General features: G+C 43.6%; 1 protein-coding gene across 1 annotated transcript in view; it reads right to left on the bottom strand.

The window, feature by feature from the left end:
* Nucleotides 1-22038, bottom strand: part of BIN3 (bridging integrator 3) — a 109475-nt gene that overhangs the window by 27020 nt on the left and 60417 nt on the right. Inside the window, exons 5-6 of the mRNA XM_056860628.1 lie at nucleotides 21515-21651; nucleotides 20243-20283 (exon numbers count right to left, since the gene is read on the bottom strand). Coding sequence (XP_056716606.1) covers nucleotides 20243-20283; nucleotides 21515-21651 — 178 coding nt within the window. The remainder of the gene's footprint in view (nucleotides 1-20242; nucleotides 20284-21514; nucleotides 21652-22038) is intronic.

Genomic DNA, 22038 nt, shown 5'->3' with positions numbered 1-22038 from the left:
GCGACTGGGACAAGGAGCTATTTACAAGCCCGCCTTATACAAAATGTAATCGGTGGGTATTAACAGCAAGGTTAATCAATTAATTGTATTTCCAAATTCATTCAGTGACCCTTAAACCAATGATACTCAGTGGTTCAGGAGCCTCACATGGCCCTTTGACATGCCACCTGTGGCACTTCTGAGCACCCTTCCCCAATCTGGCACCTGCCCCATCTTCCAGGAAAAAGTGAAAGGCGACGGGCTGATGTGGCTTGTGGTTGGCAGGTGGTTCCTCCCCCTTGAAACAGCAGCTGCCAGAGGATGGGCAAGCTGTGAGCATCCCTGAGCTACAGGCCTCATGCCAGAGATGGAAGGGCCTGGTCCCTTCCAGCAACCCCACCCCCACACACACTGCAACCTCCACATTTTTATCCCCGAGCCAGGGTGCCCTGGCAATCTCAGGGCTCAATTAGATGTGATGGCATCTTCGAGTTCACCATGGGAACACTTCTGCCATTTTAGGGACAGAATTCCCTTTGATCCTGATTGGGGCTGCAGTGGGAGGGAGAGGGAAACCTGATTGTCCCCACCCCCCACTCTGCTTTCAAAAACCTAAATGCCAGGGAGTTGGGGCTCTTAAAAATGGCAAGAGGGGGCAGAAGCCCCTCCTTCCATGCCATTGTCTCAATCAGAATTAGGGTTCCTTCATTTTTCATCAACAGAAACACTGGTTGGATCCAACTCTATAGTTTGCACTATTTGCTGAGATTTCAAGATCGTACCACTGTATGTTCAAGGCCATACTCCAGGTTCCACACTGTGATTCCAGCCATGCAAATATCCAGAATCTACAGTGTGGTATAGTGGTTAAGTGCTGGGTCTTTGACTGCATTCAAATCTCCATTCGGCCATAAGTCCACTTTGGGCCACTCACTATCTCTCAGTTTTACCAATCTCACAGGGTTGTTGTAAGGATGAGGGTGTGCAACAATGTATACCACCCTGAGCTGCTTTGAAGGAGGGTGGGATAAAACTACTACCGAGTAGCAATAAACAAAAGAAGAAAAAGAGTTGGTTTTTATATGCCGACTTTCTCTACCACTTGAAGAAGAATCAAACCGGCTCACAATCACCTCCCCCTCCCCACAACAAGACACCCTGTGAGGTAGATGGGGCTAAGAGAGTGTGATTAGCCCAAGGTCACCCAGCAGGCTTCATGTGAAGGAGTGGGGAAACAAATCCAGTTCACCAGATTAGCCTCCACCGCTCATGTGGAGGAGTGGGGAATCAAACCCAATTTTCCAGATTAGAGTCCAGCGCTCCAAACCACCGCTCTTAACCACTACACCACGCTGGCTCTCAGTAATTAATAACAATAAGAACAAAAATAGCTTATAAGCTACTACTTTGCTTGGCAACATTAGAAGCCTTCCTCCAGCCTATGGAGTGCTCCACCAACTTAAGTGGGCTTTCCACTTTTGGAAGCACCACTTATGTTGGAAGAAGGCCTGGCACTTCCAAATGTTGCTGGGCACAGTGATACAATACAGACTCGTCTCCCCAAATCCCCAGCTTTTAAAACAAGTAAACCTGAAGCATATACTTATATGGTACCACAGTGGACATGTTCATGGAGGATAGGGCTATCCATGGCTACTAGTAAAAATGAATACTAGTCATAATGCATACCTATTCTCTACAGTATCAGAGAAGCATGCCTATTATATTAGGTGCTGTGGAACACAGGTAGGATAATGCTGCTGAGTCGTCTTGTTTGTGGGCTTCCTAGAGGCACCTGGTTGGCCACTGTGTGAACAGACTGTTGGACTTGATGAGTCTTGCTCTGATCCAGCATGGCTTTTCTTATGTTCTTATGTACATCAAGTCTCTGCAAAAACGTACACAGTAGCAATAATGATGTACCAGAACTAATATACATGTATTTTATGGCACTTGCAAGCAAGATATAGAAGGCTGGATCTGAAACACATGAAATAAAAAAGATTTAACCCTATCTTCCAAAACCTGGGATATAAAGTCTGTCTCACAGCAGGAGCAAAGCAAGGCTCAGATGGGACAAAATACGGTTCTTCTCCACTCACACATTTGAACTGAACTCATGTTGGGTTTAGGGGATTTATTGTGGTAAGCAGTTCAGTCTAAAAACAGGCCAAGCCACAAATATAACAAAATGGAAAAAGGGAAGAGTGTGTGTACATGTTCTCTATAAAGGTGGCAGCACTAAATGCATTTCTTTCAGCATACACATATGAGAAACTCAAGTAAATAATGTGCCTTCAACTGCTTGTACCTTATATTTTATTTGTCTTGCTGTGTGGCATATAGGAGGCTCTGGAGTCTGCATTAGCAAAAAAGCAATATGAAAGTACAAAACATCATGTAGTTTTTTCTTAAATGCTTGAAGATGCACATGCTTGAAAAGGAGCATCAACTAATCTGCAGAAACCCACATCACATATATATTTCTACAGAAACCCATTCAAACGCGTAATCCATTCACCACCTTAGCCTCCACCCCAAAACGAAAGGAAGCCTACACACATGTAATTGCATTTGCTCATATTTAGAGCCTCTTCCCCTTCCCTCCACTGAAATATAGACAGTTATTTCCTTGGGGAAGAACCTGTTTTTGTGTGTGATTTTGTTTTGTTTTGTTTTATTTCATTTATATTTTTGCTTACATTACTCTGTAAAAGTACCATGTACATCAGTGGTTCCCAAAGTGGGCAGTACCATCTCCTGGGGGGCGGTGGAATTACCTAGGGGGGCACTAAGAGGCAAAGGGGCAGCAGGGGGGCGCTAGAGGTGGGCCCCTTCAACTGTGTTGCTGGATAGGGTAGGGGGTGCTGGGGTTGAGTTTGTGGAACCAAAGGGGCGGTGGCCCAAAAAGTTTGGGAACCACTGATGTACACTAATGGTGCTATACAAATTATCATAATTTCAGAAATGAAAAATTGCCAGCATTTAAGGCCACGAAAGTAAGGCCATTAGCTGAAATACCAAATTCTTCTATTTTTGAGTTAAATCTGTTCCTCAAAACTAATTAACTTGTCTTTGTTTTTCCTGCGTACAGCATTTTAGTAGCCTTGATTTAACAAAGTGATGTTTTTTTCAGGCACTAATGGAGGGGCGCAGCACAACAGATTGCTTTAAAAATAGCAATAGCATAGGGATTGAGGAGGCAGTTCCTTTGCAGACACAGCAACTGCTGTCTCATGCAGATTTATCATGCATGGATCATATACCACTACGGTATTTTGGGAGGGGTAACATCCAAACTCTGGAGCAGAGGCCCTCACCCAGCAAACTGCAGGAGTCTCAGACCCTCGAGAGCAACTGGAGGATTAAACTCTCTACAACCAAACTAGAAGTGGACACTGATCCCTCAACAGTAAATGTGCTGAAAGGTGTGAGTACCAAAAGACAGTGTGCGAGCATGTGCCGCATCACAAAAACATTCACATATCTGCACCAAAGAAGCAAAATTGTGCACACTAATTTATTCTTCCAAAAATGTAAAACTATATTTGGCAGACTTCAACTTGTTGAGAAGCAGGGACCCCCTAGCTTCCAACATGGGGTCCACTTCTAATTTAATATATGCTTACCTCTCCCTCTTGCTCTCTACCTCTGCTACGATCTCTTTTCTTTCCCCCCTCCATTCTGTTTTTCTCCTCTTAAAAACGTTTTTAAAGAGTTTTCTAGTTTTATTTATTTATTTACTTTATTTACATTCCCCCTTTCTCCCAAATAGGAGCCCCGTGGCGCAGAGTGGTAAGCTGCAGTACTGTGGTCCAAGCTCTGCTCACGACCTGAATTCGATCCCGATGTCGGTCAAATGAGTACCCAGCTTGCTGGGGGTAAAGGGAAGATGACTGGGTAGGCACTGGCAAACCACCCCGTAAACAAAGTATGCCTAGCAAACGTCGGGATGTGACGTCACCCCATGGGTCAGGAATGACCCGGTGCTTGCACAGGGGACCTTTACCTTTCTCCCAAATGGGAACCCAAAGCGGCTTACATTTGTCCTCCCCTGTTTTATCCTCACAACAGCCCTGTAAACTAGGTTAGGCTGAGAATGTGTGACTGCCCTAAGATCACCCAGCAAGCTTCCATGGCAGAGTGGCGATTCGAACCTTAGTTTCCCAGATCCTAGTCTGACACCTTAACTACCACGCTGGCTGTCTTTACAACCCACTTTAAATCCCACTTGCATCTCCCCCCCACAATCAACTGAAGACCAATAGAATTAAAAAAGGTAACTTTTAAATTAAAGATGTGATCATGGAGGAAGGGAGGAAAGTAAATACAAGGATGCCTTAACAAGTGAACTGACCAAAAATTATTGTGCGTGCTCCTTTCTGACACCAGGGACAAACAAGCCCTGGTGTCAAAGGGCTCAGGCAGTCCGCTGCCCTGCACTGATTGAGAACAGCATAGAGAGGCGGTCTCCTAATCCAACCCAGAAATGAGTCAAAAGGAATCAGGGATGCTGCTGAATTTCTCATCCTTGCCAGTTTCACTCTAAACCACCCATTCCGCTTCTCTCTTGTGTAAATCACACCCTGGAATCTTTGTTTCTACGCCATTTTCTGTTTCCTCATGCCAATCCCCCCCCCCCCGTTAAAATTAATGCATCTTTCAACGTTGACTTTGCAACGACAGCCTAAAAATGGAATTAAAACAACAACAGTGTAATAGAAAGAAGCCAACTAGGAACACCGGTACCAAAAAGGGGTGGAGTGAAGAGGAAAAACAGCGAAGCCAAGAGAAGTGAACAAGGGTGTACTTGTGCACCTGTAGAAGGAATTCATGACATGCTCAAATTATAAGGGATACAGGGTGAATCGAACTCCCTGCCTATTGTCACAGCCTTCCCAGGCACTTGGCTACTGTTTTTAAAAGTGATAGGGGGCCAACTAATGGGGATCAGGGGTAGGTTGTTTTTTTACATTTACCAGCTTTTCATATTCTCCCCTCTCCCACTTTCAACATTGTATTCAATGCTTCTCCTGAGAAGCATCCACGCTTTCCTAGAGAAAGCCCACTTTCTGAGTGACACTGCAGCAATGGCCCGTACAATCTTGGGGACAGAGTATAATGGAAGAAAGGAGCAGTATGCAAGACAATGAGGTGCTCTAGCTTGACCACAATGGGACATGGGAGGTGGTTTCTAAGGCAAACAGGAGTCAAGGAACAACACAACAAAGGCTGGGATGCAACAGGGCTTTTTGACGTTGCAAGACAAGCTGACCGCAGTTGCAAAGTCAAAAGGGAGACCGAAGGCACAGTCAGGTACCAAGATAGGATCTAAGATGGGACAGTTCTGAAGGCAAAATTGATTGAGAAAGGGGTTACTACGAAAACTGCTGGGAAGAGCTGTAGCGGACTGTGGAAGTGTGGAAACCAGGTGATTAGATAACTAAGGAGAGGCTGGACTGTGAAGACAGGAATCAAGATAGTTTGCTGTGGAGTACAGAAAGGATGGACAGGATGCAAGGCAGGATTATAAGACTCCAAGGTGGGACATGCAGCCAAGACAGAACTGTTTGAGAGAACATCTTTATAAAGGCAATAATGATATAGAAAAATAGAATTCTGCAGGAATGGTACTTTCTATAAAGGTAACTGATGATAAAGATGAGAAGATAACATTTATTGAATATGGACAAAGACAATCAATCAGAGAACTCAGAACATGACTCATAAATAACATAATTAAAATAAACCAGATCTGAAAGTGCTTATCAAGTTAAAACATTTAAGCTGAACCTAAAAAGGTTCTCATTTTAATTACCTGTGTTTTAGGCTTTCCCCCCACCGCAATCAATCAATCAATCAATCAATCAATATTTATCTCGATACAGAATCAGCTCCATATATAAGTAAAACGCAATAAAATTAAAGTTAGGTTAAGAGTATTCGTAGTAGATTAACAATATTATTAATAATAAATTTAAGTAAAAACAAGCTATAAAAGGGAAGGTAGTGCCATCTATGGAATAAGATTATTGATCTCAGTCAGCCGTTTATGTCCCCCATTTTTATACTGCACTATACACTGAATATATTACATTGCTTTTTATTTTATTGTTCTTTAATTGTGTCATTAGTTTTATTGCATTGTTCATTATATATATTATACTCGTATTTACTGCATTTTAAAAAATAATTCCATAATCTGCCTTGAAAGCCAACGAGAAAGGCAGACAACAAATGAAGCAAACAAAAACGTAAAACTGGAAATCCAGAGGGCCAGAAAGAGGGCCAGAAACCGGTGCAAAGCCCAGCCAGGGAAGGGCAGAACTGGGATCTGGACCAAATACTGATGTTGAGCAATGACCCGTGTCAGTGACCAGACCCAGGGCTTCTTGCACAAGTGGAGGGGCTGTGGTCTCAAGTGTGCAGTTAGACAGCATTATGACACGACAGCCACAGCCTGGATCGTGGCTGCTTGATCCTGGCAGTTAATTGATTTCACAGCCAAGCAGTTTGGGCGGCACCTTGAAAGCTGCTACACTGAGCCCCGGCAAGGATTTAGACAGCAGGCTGCCCAAAGTTTGATCCACCTGGGTATCCTGGGCTAAGAGGAAACTAGAATAACTTCCTGCCACCTCTATCAGAGATGCTGCTTAGGAAAGGGGGAGAAATGGAGTACCAGCAGCTCAAAAGGCAACAGGTATGCATAGATAGGTACATCAGGATAACTCAAAGAAAATACAAAATTACCACTTCGCCACTGCTGGAAATGGGAAGGAATGCACCACTGAAAACTTCACTTAGGGTGACATTTTAACCTTAAATGAGAAGGGGGGGGATGCCAGACTTTAGATGGTACTCTGAATTATAAATAATACTGCTACTTCTTTTCGAGTCTGTCGCCTCCCTTCAGCTTCCCATAATTAAAGGATGAGGATTGAGAGACAGTGCCCTGGGAAGATAAAAAGCACCATCAGGATTCCCACTGCTGTTGGATTCGTTAACTAGTCAACCTGCCTGACAAGACTCTTACGCTGAGATGGAAGCTCTCTCCGTCTTCCTCCAGCTGTGACACTGCAACAGACCCATTACTACCAGGGTTCTGCTGCCAGGAGTTTCTATACTAACGGGAAGGGGAGGCAGCGATGGATGGGTGCTACCCGTATGCAGACAAGGGCTCGTCTCAACAGTGCTGCGTCGCAAGAGCTGGCAGGAGAGAAATTGGTAGGGTGGATCCTCAGGGCCTAGGGGAATAGTCACAAATATGTCAAGGAAGTGTGGGTTTGCTTGTTCATTTACCAAGCTTGTAAGCGTGACACCTCCTTCCACTGGCTCCAAACATACCAGGGCATGCCTGAATAATGTCTAAAAACTATTACCATCAAACTTCTAAAAGATTAACCTTTTTATATTAGAAACATTTATTCTTACAATAAAAGAAAAAGGGAAAAAAACCCTAGATATATCATTACTTTGAAAAAACCAAATACTGGTGATACAAATTATTTTTTAAAAAACTAAACTAAAACAACGCTAATATAACTAAAATACCCATAACATTTAATCAAATAATACTCTATTTGTCTATCTAACTAAAATCCACATTATTATTATAATATCACTCCCTTTCTACAATTTACATATTAGAATGCTTTCTCCATCCTTAAAATTGTTGAATTCCAGCGAGCATCAAGTTCTTCGGTATTTTTATCGTTATTATAGTACGTCAGCTTAATTAAAGCATAGGTTTCTTTAACCTTTTTGAGGAAATAATTTAAGTCAGGGAATTTATTGCTTGTCCAGTTTCTCGCGGCTGTTAACATATGGAGAAACATAATTCAAATATCCTTTGTTTGTCTGGAAAATAATTTAATAAAATTGTTTCTGGTCTTACTGGAATAACAATTTCAAGATCATTGGATATGATTTCAATAACATTCCTCCAATATGTTTGGCCCCTACTGCAGCTCCACCACATGTGTAGAAAATCTGCGCCAGCTGAATCACAATACCAACATTTATTAGCATTTTTATCCAAGTTACACACAAACTTTTAAAAGATTAATCAGTGGTCTGTTTCCCCCCCTCATCGGTTCATTGATTAAAAAGCTGAATTATAGTACTTTGTGTACACAAAAACCTCGAAATGGGTGATTTATTTTGTAAGAGAATGAAAGTAATGTGGGATAACTTACAGTACACACACACACACAAACCTATCATTGTTTGTCAGAAGGAAAGTTATATTTTTCCATTCCCCATTACACACCCAAAATAACCTTAAAGAAATTAACAAAGTTTCTCTTAACTTTCAAGCTTTGCCAATGAAAATTAGGTTTCGGTCCAATTAATCAGTCCAACCAAAGTTTCAGTTGATTAATCTACTGTATTTTTATTGCCTGTTGTATTTCTATCCTGTCCTTCCTCCCAAAAGCTCTCTGCAGTATACACGGTTCTCTCCATTTAATACTCACAACAACCTTTTGAGATAGGGTGGACCAGTCACTCTCTCATCCAATGAGTTTCATGAGGGGGGGGGAAAGAGAGATTTGATTCCAGGCCTTTTCAGTCCTAGTCTAACCATTACACCACGTTGGTGTAATTACAAAAGAAACTTGCAGTTATCCTAACAAACAACAAGCCAGTGAAAAGCACTATGCATGACACTGAAAAAAGACACCAGAGGATCTGCACATAAGTATGTGGCATTATGAGCGTGAAAATCCACCTCAGGAAGCAACCGACTGTTACAAACAGCATGACAGACAAGCAAGCCTGGAAACGATCCCTAAAGAGCCACTTCTATTTGCTTAAGTCTTCCAGTGGTACCCTAAGAACACTTCCAGTGGTACCCTAAGAACACTTTTCTGGGAGGAAGCCCCATTGAACGGACTTGAGTAGGATTCTCAGCAGATGTACTCAGGAGATTGCTCTCTTAGTTTGTATCTTTATTTACTTAAAACACTTGTTACCCACCTTTCAATACTATACACACTGAGGCATCTTACAAAATGCTAACACATAAATGCACTAAAACAACAGAAGTAGCCTAGTACTAAAACTAGTACTAAGACAACGGAAAAGAAATGCACAATGTTTGTTGAACAGGCTTGCCCACAAGCCTGAAGAAAATGTCCTGTCCCTTTAATAGAGGCGTAACATGTGCAAATGGGCATCTGAAGCTTTTCATGGCATGAAGATAAACATCCCATTAAGCCTCTATTAAAGGGACAGGACTTTTTCCCCCCTCCAGGCAGTTGGCAACCCTAGCAGCAAGCCAAGGTGGCAAGTAGTACGGTTAGTGAGAGCAGATAGCATACACTATCATATTATACAACCTAATTAAGTTCATAGCTAATATTTTCTGGTTTTGATGATCCTATATGCAACCAATCCCTGACCTGGATGGCCCAGGCTAGCCTGATCTCACCAGATCTTGGAAGCTAAGGAGGGTCAATCCTGGTTAGTATTTGGATGGGAGACCAAAAAGGAAGTCCTGGGTGGCTACTCAGGGGCAGGCAATGGCAAATCACCTGTGTTCGTTTCTTGCCTTGAAAACCTTCCAGGGTTGCCAGAAGTTGGCTGTGACTTGACAACACTTTCTACCACATATGCATCCATTTTATAAAACCCAATAAAGATGTGGTGTAATCGTGATAACAAATTTCTAAAAGCCATCAAGGTAACCTCTCTGCTTTCTCCCATAGGGAGATACACAGTTTAAGAGGAAGCAACCGGAATTACCCAAGGGGCTGCATTCAAATAAACCATTGGAGAATTCACATTCACAATCAAAGTCATGCTCTCCCTCCTTTTTTGTAAAGACTGAATTGGAAGGTGTTGAGTCAGAATCCAAATTTGCTCGGCCATCACAAACCATTTTATTTTTACGACATTTATTTTAATCAATGCCTACATTTATAGCACCAAAAAACCCCCCAAGAAATGTATCATACTCACCTTTCCCCCACCCAACTGGCCACAAATAATCCTTTAGAAGCACCTGCTGATGATCTAAATGTGTGGTGTAAAACTCCGGATAACCGCCTCACCTTGCATACTTTCAAGTTGGGCTAACAATGAGAACCAGAGGGGTAGCTGAATTTATTGTTACAGAACAAAACAGAAGCCTGGTGGCACCTTAAGGACTAACAGCATTTATTCCAGCATTAAGTTTCCTGAGTCAGAGCTCACTTCCTCAAATGCCTCTGAATTCATGCTGGAAGAAATACCGTTAGTCTTTAAGGTGCCACATGACATCCAACAAACATCGCCCCACACCCTTCACTCATTTAGGACAGACAACATAGTAAGGTAGCAAGACTCAGTTCCTCATTACTTGGTGGGAAGCTCTCCTTTTGTTGTCCTACAGGCAGTGAAAGGTCTACGTGGTGTAGTAGTTAAGAGCAGTGGTTTGGAGTGGTGGACTTCAATCTGGACAACCTGCTTTGATTCCCCACTCCTCCACATGAGCAGTGGATGCTAATCTGGTGAACCAGGTTGGTTTCCCCACTCCTCCATATGAAGCCAGCTGGGAGACCTTGGGCTAGTCACAGTTCTCTCTGAACTCTTTCAGCCCCACCTACCTCACAAGGTGTCTGTTGTGGGGAGGGGAAGGTGATTGTAAGCCGGTTTGATTCTTCCTTAAGTAGCAGCTTGCTTGGATGTCCCCAGTTGTTGCCTCCAGACAAAGGTGTGCTGAGATCTGCCCCAAGCATCACATCAGACCAGACAACAAGTAGAATGTTTTGGAACCACTGCTATAGTGGGGACGGCTGCGAACCAGGCTTACTAAATAACATTTGGCAATACCTTCCCTTCCTCATGAAAATAAGGATGAGGGCAGCTCAGGTACACGCCTGCAATCCAAATCGCTTTACCATCCCCTTGATGCTTTCAAAATGCATGGGACTGAGTAAATGCTATGTACCATCATTATCTTTGTGTGCTCCAAGCGACCTTCCCATTCTAATCAAAACCGTTCCTTGACAACACACTCTTCTCGAGAGAAACAGTTTGTCAATGATTCTTTGATGCTCTCTTCAACGGGTTTAACACAGAAAGCTGTCAGACGACGCACGGTGTATAGGAAACACGGCCTGTGCCTTCCTGCAGCTGTGAAAGGCTGGGGACAATGAGCCAGCTGCTGTTTCCCATTATGATGCTGTACATCCAGAGTCACTCCACAGAAGTTCTTAAGTCTTTCAAAGCAGTGACACCCATTTAAAAATAAAAACACAACTCAGACTGGAATCTGGCTCAGCACACTTAAAAAAAATTGTGAGGGATAGCACTGGGCATGCTGCAAGCATGTATGAGAAAAGCGTGCCAGGTGAATTAAAAAAAAAAACCAGGAAAGGGAAAAAGGAGAAGAAAAATTGAACTTGGGAAACGAGGAAGGAAGGATATTGACAAGAGGAGAAAATAGTAACTAAGCCTGAAAAGGCATCAAAGGGGCGGGAAGAAAAAACTCCAGAGGAAGGGAAGGGTGAGAGAGACGGGCTGGTGCAGGGAGGCCAAAGCACTTGGGTTCCGTTCAGGAATGCCTGCCATTCCACAATCCGTGCCCACACGTCCGTCGCAGGCCTGTCCACCCACCAGGAAGGGGAAATTAAAACCATCCTTTCTGACTACAGCAAAAAGCAACTGGAAAGAAAGAAAGAAAAAAAAATACGATGACAGTTCAAACCAACGGGATCCAGGGATTAAGATTAAGAACCCCCAGATCAGGGTGGGTGCACAAACGGAGGAAGGTGCGGCCATATGGCTAGCTGAAATCCTCATTACAGGCCTATAAGGACATGAAAGTGGCTTTTGCCATTTCCGGTCCCTGACACCCCCCCCCCCCCGGGGAGCCTTAAGGCTGGGTTATCTGCTTTCACTGGCAGGCTCGGGTCTGTGCGATTAACTGATGAGATTTGTGGGGGTTACAGAGGAAAAAAGAGCTCATATAACACACTGGCTATGCGTATCCGGCAAGCACAAGCAGCAATCTTTAGTAAAGGCCAAGCGACACAATTAGTAATGCCGACTGTAGCAGCCTGCTGGCCTGAGAAAGCCCGAGTCTGGCGCAGCCATTCACACAAATAGTGAGCCTTCCTACTGGGGAATAGTTAGCAAGGATTTTGTTTATTATTTATCTAGCACATTTTTATCCAACCCTTCCTCCAAGTAGTATTCATTGTGCTGTGCTCCTCCTCCTGTGCTGACAACCACCACCCTGTCAAGTAGGTTAGGCCGAGAAAGAACGGCTGGGCCAAGGTCACCCAGCCATGCTTTGTGACAGAGTAGGGATTTGAACCTCAGCCTCCCAGATTCTAGTCTGACACTAACCACTGCACCACACTGCCTCTCTTGACCACCCACCACTGGTTTTCAGCCGTAGTGGAAATTCTGCCCACATTGAGCAGATATCCTATCCTAGACTACCTCTAAGGATGCACACAGATAAGGTTCTCCCCCAAATCTGTGAGGTAATTTCTGTTGACAAGGCCCAAGGTCACTGCAAGAACCAAGAAAGGGATACAAAGCACAGGTCTCCAGGGCCCAAATCCAACCCTTTCGCCTCTACACTTTACCAGTTCCCAGAGTTATCTCAGACCAGGGACTGTCAATTCAGCTATGAGCCTAGAATAAAAATTCTGCCCACTCAAATCAGCGCAGCCCTGCATCTCCAAGCGGGAACTGCCAAGTGTGTCAAGTGGTCAGTTACCTTGGCCCCTTCCCCTCTGTGTTGGTGCCAAGAGAGTCAACATATTACAAACCCTTGTTGAGCAAGAGTTCTCTACGATACGCTAATTTTATCCAGTGTCTTGGAGCCTCTGAAGAGGAGAAGCAGCTCCCTTCAGTGCACTTGGACACTTAACTCCCAACAGCTGGGGAAGCACCGTGGAGAGCCATGTAAGTCGCAATTAGCACCAACTGGATTGAGAGCTTAGAGCCAAGTCTTGAATTAGTTGGTTTTACACTGTTTTGTAGCATTTCTTTTAGTCCTTTCTTGGGCACCAGGAGCAAGGCTGTGTATAAAACGTTGCTGCTGTTCACTGTTGCTGTCTCAATGGCACAGAACTCTCTGGGGACAATTTGACCTGAATAACTGAAAGTTGGAAAAGTATTCATGCCTTGGGGAATTCTCAAGACTCTATAGGTCTGTTAACTTTCCTCTTTCCTACTGAGATTTAACTTAAGCATGTACAACTGGATGGAATGTCTATTCTCCTTCTGTTCTTCCCAGAGTCCATCTCCTTTTTGTCTCCTAGGGTCAAACTTTAGATTGTAAGCTCCTCGGGGAAGGGACCTGTCGTTTTGTCCTTATGCAAAATTGCCATGTGTGTTGATGATGCAATATTACACCCTAAAGCAGTGAAAATGCAAAGAAACCTCAGTTTCCAATAGGAAAGGACTTGTGCAAATGGACTGCCAAATGCAACTGTTCTCGCTTCTTTAACCACTTGCTCCAATGCAGACCTGAGGTGCTCCCACCCACACCTAAATAACAAACACATAGAGCATGTCACCCACAATGGGTGCAGTTAATGCAGGGTATGCATCCCTGGGACAAACAAGCAGCAGCTTGCATGCAGCTGATTTCCCCCCTACACACACACTGAACTGGATCGGGGTTAGTTTTCCATCTGCACTCCGCTGTCCTCTGCCCAACCCCTTTCTACTGAAGAATGAAACATTCTCACTTAAAACTTAATGCACTGAAATTAACCCTGAGCAATGCCCCACTAGGGAACTGTTTCAACTGGAGAAAAGAAAGAAAAGAGAAGAAAAAGAAATGACTACTGATCCTAGCTCAGGGAGATGTGGTTGCTGGTGACCAACCCCCAGAGTCAGCTGCTGCTTTTGAAGGGAAGCGATTATACTAAGTAGACCAGCCAAAAACCTCCCGGAGCTTTGTACTGCTACACTAGAGAATAGGGATTTTTTTTCTTATCCTCCATGTGATTCTGATTACAATATATTGCCACTAACGATAATTGCCTGGATTGAATTTATCTGTGTCTTTAGCTAATAAATTATAAGGACCACCACTGAAGGAGTAATGAACTACAGCTGTTAGAATCAAAGCCCATTTCTAGGTCAAGGCGAGTCTGGGAGAGGCTAGGGAGGATGATCTCCAGTGGGAAAACCAATACCTAACAGGAAACAAGCAAAGGAGCCCCAAGGCGGTTTTCATTAATCTCCTAGACACGTTACTAGAGTACTCCTAAATCTGGACGAGGGGAAGGATATTAAAGCCCACGTGCCTTTGGTGTTCTTCATTAATGCTCAGATGGATTCCACAGCTCTTTTAAGAACATGTTCTGGAACCCCATGCACATATACTCCCCTCCCTGCATGCACACACTATCTGCTTTCACACACACAGATGCAGCAAGCAACAAAGAATTACCCAGGCTCACCCTGAAGTGCAGCCAACTCAAGTGTGAAACAGGAGGAACATTTATGTGTGAGTTGCAGCAGCATTCAAAATTGTGTAAATGAAGAAGTTCGAAACTCGGGAAAACTGAGGGTGGGGAGGAGAGATGGAGACAGAAATGCAGCGCCCAGGCAGGATGGCACAGCCAAGAATCTGGCCTGAACTCCAGGGACAAGCAATCAAGCTTCAACTTCGAGAGCCACTGTGGTCCGCGATGTATAATGAGCTGATCTCAGACCAACTTGTGTTTAAAATATTGTCGAAGGCTTTCACGGTCAGAGTTCATTGGTTCTTGCTGGTTATCCGGGCTGTGTGACCGTGGTCTTGGTATTTTCTTTCCTGACGTTCTGCCAGCAGCTGTGGCAGGCATCTTCAGAGGAGTAACACAGTGGAGAGACACAGCCCGGATAACCAACAACAACCAAACAACTTGTGTTTGTATTTAACTCTCGGATCATACAAGAACTTGTTGGGTAGTTTCTGCATTCTCAGCCTCAATTATCCAAGGGACTAAAATAAGAAAAGCAGTAGCCTACCTAGCCTTGTAAAGTCAGGGCTGGTTCAACAGCCAAGCAATCAGCAGCCCGTCAGAGGCGCCAACATGCTTCAGCATCTTGCTCCCAGTCAGCAGCAGCAGCAGCAGCAGCATGGGGGAAGATGAATGGGCATGGATTGTGTCCACTGCCACCTCCCGGACATATGCTGTTGCCACCTGCCTGGGGCCAAGGCTGGCTCCCAAGGAGCTTGCAAGCCACTCTGTAGCCTGCACCCATCGCCCCTTCCTAGACCTGTGCCCCTGCTGCCTGGATCTGAGGTGAATTATGGAGAAGCTGGCAGTGTCATGGGAACTGGCCAATGGCAGCCTGGGAGGTGGGGCCAGAATACCTTGGGGTGGCTGTGTGGAGTTATTCTTGGCAAACATGTACATAGATACTTAAGCCTTCTCATGTTTTCCTCCCCACAACCCCTTTTCTTCCCCAGGTAATTCTCTCCTCCACCTGCGCTAATATCTGGGGACTTGGGAGCCCAGAAAAACTGGGTGAGAGAGTGGCAGGCACAAGGGTTAGGAAGACACTCTCTGCCCACTAAGACCCTCTCGAAAATGCCCCCCATCATAGAATCATAGAGTTGGAAGGGACCACCAGGGTCATCTAGTCCAACCCCCTGCACAATGCAGGAAATTAGCAACTACCTTCCCCCACACCCCTAGTGACCACGCCCAGAAGATGGCCCAAAAAACAACAACCCTCCAGGATCCCTGGCCAATCTGGCCTGGAGGAAAATTGCTTCCTGAATCTTAAGTAGCGATCAGCATTACCCTGGGCATGTAAGAAAGGGCCATGAGAGCTAAACACTGACACAACCCTTCCTGCCCTTCCTCTCATGATCTCCACAGAATCAGCATTGCTGACAGATAGCCATCTAGCCTCTGCTTTAAAAACCTCCAAAGGAGAGCCCACCACCTCCCGAGGAAACCTGTTCCACAGAGGAACCGCTCTGTTAGAAATTTCTTCCAAATTGGTTCTTGTAGGTTATCCGGGCTGTGTGACCGTGGTCTTGGTATAACCTACAAGAACCAGTGAACTCTGACCGTGAAGCCTTCAACAATATTTCTTCCTAATGTTTAGCTGGAAACTCTTTTGATTTAATTTCAACCCACTGGTTCTGGTCCAACCTTCTGGGGCAACAGAAAACAACTCCACTCCATCCTCTATATGACAGCCCTTCAAGTACTTGAAGATGGTTATCATATCCCCTCTCAGTCTTCTCCTCTTCAGGCTAAACATACTCAGCTCCCTCAACCTTTCCTCATAGGACTTGGTCTCCAGACCCCTCACCATCTTCGTTGCCCTCCTCTGGATATGTTCCAGCTTGTCTACATCCTATTTTGCTGGGACCCTAGCTGTAAACTTTGCACAAGATTGTGGAGATCTGATCACAGATCCCCAATATCTTTCTAGGCTCTTAGGAGTGGTCTATAAACTTATGGTGTTGTTAGATTTACATCTCACTGGGGATGAGGTTACAGATTTTATTAGATGTGCATGAAGAATATGTGAGGAAAACGTCTGTTCAGTGAATTAGTTATAAATAGAAGAAAGCTGTTTGATAAGTGTGATGGGTGTTCTCTTTTAACAAATAATATAATTTCAGTGTAGGAATTAGAGTGTCACACTAGGGAGCCCCAGGTTCGAATCCCCACTCTGCCATGAAAGCTCACTGGGTGACCTTTGGCCAGTTACACACACACAACCTAACCTAACCTTCAACAGGTTCTGTCTTGCAGTTTTCCAAACAAATTGGCATATCCATGAGGATTAGAAACTTGGTTAAAACAAAGGAGGACAAATTGAGCAAGCAGAGATTCTAAAGAATCCAATTTGTGTACCATACCTAGGATTCCATATAAGTGGAAGTACACGAAAACCAACAGGTGTGATTGTGATATAATACAGGGCAACTATACTAACGGTGTCACCTTTATTATTTTACATTCTTACTTGGGATTAGACACAACAAAAATGTTGGATGTGAACTAAAGTTGTTAGAGCAATTTGCCTCACTCACTGTCTTATTAAAGTCATTTTATTCGCTCTTGTGCTATTTCCCCGTAATAAAGAAGCAAATATAAAAATTTCCAAAGTCACTTGGCAGCAGTAACTGAATTTTTTTTCTTAAACATTTAAGGAGTCTGATGCTTGCTTGCGGCTTCAACTAACAAGACTTAAGACACAGGAATGATGCTCACAGACTTAGAAGGATAAAAGTATGTCTACAGGGGTGGGTGCACTTTTAAATGCAAGATTTTTACATTTCTTCTGCTTAGGGGAAGGAAAGTGCTACAACTTGAAGAAGACAAAATTAATAAAATCACAGAGTTGCAATGTACTAATCAGGCCGAATCATTCCACCCTTGGCTCAAAAGGCAGCACCACCAGTCGCCCAATGCAGTCCTGGATATAATGAATGCCATAGAGACAGGATTGGAAATAATCGTGACTCTTTTGGTTGATTGTAAATATAAGTGTGGTTCTCCACAAGCTGCAGAGTGAATACCATTGAGCTAGACAGTGACTTTTTAAAAAATTGAATCAAAACGTATTCTCAGGGTGTTGAGTACTCTTGTCATTATAACATTCTGTGGTTCTATCTACCTATCTATCCCACAGAATAATATTTATCAACTTTCTCCCCAATGGGAACCCGAGGAAGCTTACATCATTCTTTTTTTCCTCCACTTTATCCTCACAACAACCCTGTGAGGTAGATTAAGCTGATAGCATGCGACTAGCCTAAGGTCACCCAGTAAGCTTCCATGGCAGAGTGGGGATTCAAAGTGTCACAGGTGACCCTACAAAGCATTGCGAACAGCAGAAAACATCTGCAGAACAATTAGTTCCAAAATCGCTCAGGCAAGTAAGCCAAACCAGACACTATGGTAGAAGGGGGAGGTATAAGCAACCTCCTAAGACAGCTAACCAGTGTGACCAGAGGAAAAACTTTCCAATTCCAAATACGGTGATCAGCTAGCTGTTGGGTTTCGCTCATGCTCAGAGCTAAGACTGGGAATTTAGAAGCACACATTTTCATATTGCCATTTTGTAGTGGCGTAGTGGTTAAGAGTGGCGGATTCTAATCTGGAGAGCCGGGTTTGATTCCCTCCTCCTCCACATGCAGCCTGCTGTGTGACCTTGGGCTAGACACAGTTCTCTCAGAACTGTCTCAGCCCCATCTACCTCACAAGGTGCCTATTGTGGGGAGAAGAAGGGAAGGTGATAGTAAGCTGCTTTGAGATTCCTTAAAAGTAGAGAAAAGCGGGGTCTAAAAACCAACTCTTCTTCAATTCTGCTCTAATTTAGGTTAATAGAAATTAGGGAGAGAGAACTATCAGTAGTTATTTAAGTAGCTCAGTCCTTGTGTCTAAGGGAAAAGGTTGTATGATATCTTTTATTAATACCAGCTACAATATCACAGAGCTATGTGCATCACAAACAGCATGCAAGCTTTTGAGTTCTCTAGAACTCTTCATCAGTCTGGATTCTAAGACAGAAAAACAACCACAGCTTATTTTTAAAGGGGGTTTGGCAAAGTCTGCAGTTGTGGTCCTAAAACAGAAAACAGGATGCACTACAGGTTAAATTGGATTCGTTTAGATGGTGCTGGATGCAGAACTGGTTTCTAAGTTGCCACCATGTTGTTTGGACAAAGGAGAGGAGGGAAAATGACACTTCTGTTTTATGAATATCAAAGATAGCTTTTATTCAAATGTCCAGGGAACAGCATGCTGCTCCACATATTTTCCGGTTTGAGTTCAGCCCTAGAAAAAGATAACATTGTAGAAAATGTGTTTTGCACTGCGGGCCACATCAAAAGTCTGCCATGAGTTGCAGAATGAGAATTACTTTTTGTATCATGCAGTCCACGGTATCATTATTCAGAACTAAGACCCTCTGAGTTCAATAGGACTTACTTTCTTCCCTAGACAAATTCACTCCAGGTTTGTTTAGGAGGCTCGGATTAAAAGACCAAGCTACAAAGTATAAATAAATATCCAAATAAAAAACATGTGAAAAACAAAAAGGAAGCCAATCACTATTCTGAAGGACAGCAGATAAAAATTAGATGATCATCCAGTGAAAGAAATTGGAGTTGACTGGACAAATTTATATCAAATTTCATAAATGGCAACAGCAAGAACATATCTATGTTCTACAGGGGACATTCATCTTGATATGACAATGCAAATATGACCAAAAAAAGTCTCCGAATGGGTTCTAACAGCCTCATATGTGATTTTGTGGTCATCTTATGCTGGACAGTGGCTTGTGGAATCTCTGAATTCACAAACCAGTTTCTTTAGCACTGCCTCCTTTATGGCCACCTAACCACAGAGACGGAAGTACAGGTAAGATGCCTTCCCTGGTGAGAGGCAGAGAAGAGGCAAACTGTGGAAAAACTGAAAATCTGGGGCTTAAAAACAAAACCTAGATGGTATTCTTATCTGGTAGATAAAGCACAGTTTGCAGCATAAACTACGGTTTAGCATGATGTCTGAATGCAACTTTGGCAAATGCTTATTCTATCACATTTCTCTTTTGAGGTTGTCAGCCTTATCTCTGTGCGGGCGTTATAAAGAATATACAAATAATGGACTGTGACAAAATGCAGAAAAAATATATTGCTGTGCCCTTTCCTGGGGTCCAACAGGTGTTTTTAAAAAGTGGGAAGGGTCAGATTGGCTTTTGCCCAGCAAGGCTTCTGATTGACCATGGGAGATCTGACTTTGGGAAATCTGATTAGTTATGCAGATTTTTTAAAACATTGCTTTGGCAGCAGCTGCCACCACAGCACAATGATCTTCATCATATAACTGAAGGTAAGCTGCAGCAGCCATTTTGTGGCTAGCTCTTCCTCCCACGTAAGACAATTTGTGGCTGCACCCACCATGCTGTGTTATAATTCTAAAGGTGCCCACAGGCTCAAAAAGGGTCAGGGACCCCTGTTTTTATTTTCAATTGTTTTAAACTGATGTTGGAGCTCTTCATTTGTATGGCACTTTGGGGACTGTTTTAAAAGTAGAAAAGCAGCTTATAAATTCTACATGGAAATTAATAATGTTTGGAAAATATGAATAAATATCCATATGACCTTTTTAATATTTGCTGCTAGTGTTTTTGCTTTTACATTTTTGAACCTCTATCTGTAGTAATGAGGGCTAGAAATTTAGGGACTTTTGTATCTAAACGCAAGCTGGGATTGGATGAAAATATTCATCCCCTCCATAAGGATTGTAAAAGCACCTGCTGATGCTCATACAGAAATGTTGCTACTTACTTTTTCAGGGGATCTATGACTGTCTTTTGAATCTGGTTGACCTGTTGGAAGAAGAAAAATGTTTAGAAATAACTGAGGAGGGAAGTTGTTTGAATCATGCCTGGCCGATTCAAGTAGTTTTATGACAGGACCACAATACAAATAGTAATTATTGCTAAGTGCTCAGGGGGCACAAGCCGAATTCCCGTGGCAGAACACTCCTCTCCACTCCATTAAGTTCAGCAAGTTGTGACTTAGAGCAAGCATCAAGTACCTCCCTTGACACTGGCCAACCCACTCCTAACTGACAAGGGCAGTGTGTAGTGTGCGGGCCCTTATGGCAATGGCTCTGCACCACCAATGTTGAGGCACTGGATGCCTAATTGACTCACAGGCAAGGCCCTACAGTCCATCTATAGCAGGAGCACTGGCACTCTGTACTGATAGCTTCTATACTCTGCACATAGACGTTCCCAGGTTTATTACAGGACCGTTTTATTCATATTTGCATGAATGTACCTAACTTGCATGATTTAAAAGAAGCAGAACACGGATGGTGAACTAGCAGCTTCATACAGCACATACATTTATTTTTTTAGTGTGCCTCCCCCCCGCACCCCGTCAGAGAGGCTCTGGCTCAGCTTTAAATACGAGGACATCCTATAAGCCTTTGTAGTAATGCAGAGACCTTTGGGGCATTCCCCCCCCCCACTTTGTGCAGGATGCCTCCTGGTTTGGGGCCAGCACGTTGTGTGCTGCTAAGTACTTCATCTGATGCCTTGTCGGACTCTGCAGGTACCCAGTGTAAAGAGCCGGGATGCCAGCTTCTACAGTCTGAGGCTCGTCCGGAAACCGGTGATTTCATGGTCAGGGATCGGTTGGCAGCTTTTCAGCAGCTTGGCGAGAGACAAACTACAACCTCTTTCTAAAGCAGAATCTTTGGAAAGATAAATGGAACCCATGGGCCTCAGACAGAAAAGGCATATCCTTTTGTGATAAGAACACTGTGGCTCAAAAAAGAATGCAAGACGCTTGATAGAATAAGGCCCACTCAAACCTTGAACAGTCTTCAGGGGTTTACTCTCCATTATTTCTTTTAAAAGTGCAGAATGCAAAAATCCTGAAGGATGCATCTGCGGCTGCACATCCGATTCTGCAGTTTGCAATATGATCACAGTCATGCCAACTTGTACATCCTTTGGTATAAGACACTAAGTTCTGGTGACGAGACGTACAGATCTCAGGGATTGTTCCCAGCCAGTGCAGATAAGGTTAGAAGGGCACAAATCTTACCTTCTCTTGGTTGAAAGAATCCATTCTCTTCATTGCAGTGTCCAAAGCTGTCACCATCTCCAGAAATGTAGGGTCTTGCTCACAAAGTGGGTTGGACAGTAAGTCACAAGAGATTTTTACAGCGGATTTCGACATGGCTGCAGTTGGGAAAGAGCCCAAGGAGAGAAGGATCCTGTCAGTGACTGGGAGTTGTGCAATTTTCCCCAGGGCTCAAAAACATACATTATTGAACAATTAATACCACGCATATACCGGCTGAGGACCATCACTGAAAATATCATTTTTAAGATGATACTTATCTATATATATGTAATTTTCCCCTTCATTGGTTCATGTTTTGTCTGTGCCTATGCAGAATCCCTGGTCAGTTACTGGAGAACGTAACTCCAGTGTTTGCATGTTGTAGCTAAAGTTTAGCAAGGTAACACAGTTTGGCAGGGCTGGACAGACATTAAAAACATTCTGCTGCAATGTATGTTCAGATACCTGCGGGCAAAGTTAATGATAATAATGATAATGTTTAG

Source organism: Euleptes europaea, chromosome 14, assembly GCF_029931775.1.
Source record: "Euleptes europaea isolate rEulEur1 chromosome 14, rEulEur1.hap1, whole genome shotgun sequence".
NCBI classification, from domain to species: Eukaryota; Metazoa; Chordata; class Lepidosauria; order Squamata; family Sphaerodactylidae; genus Euleptes; species Euleptes europaea.
This window is presented reverse-complemented; position numbering and strand designations above follow the sequence as displayed.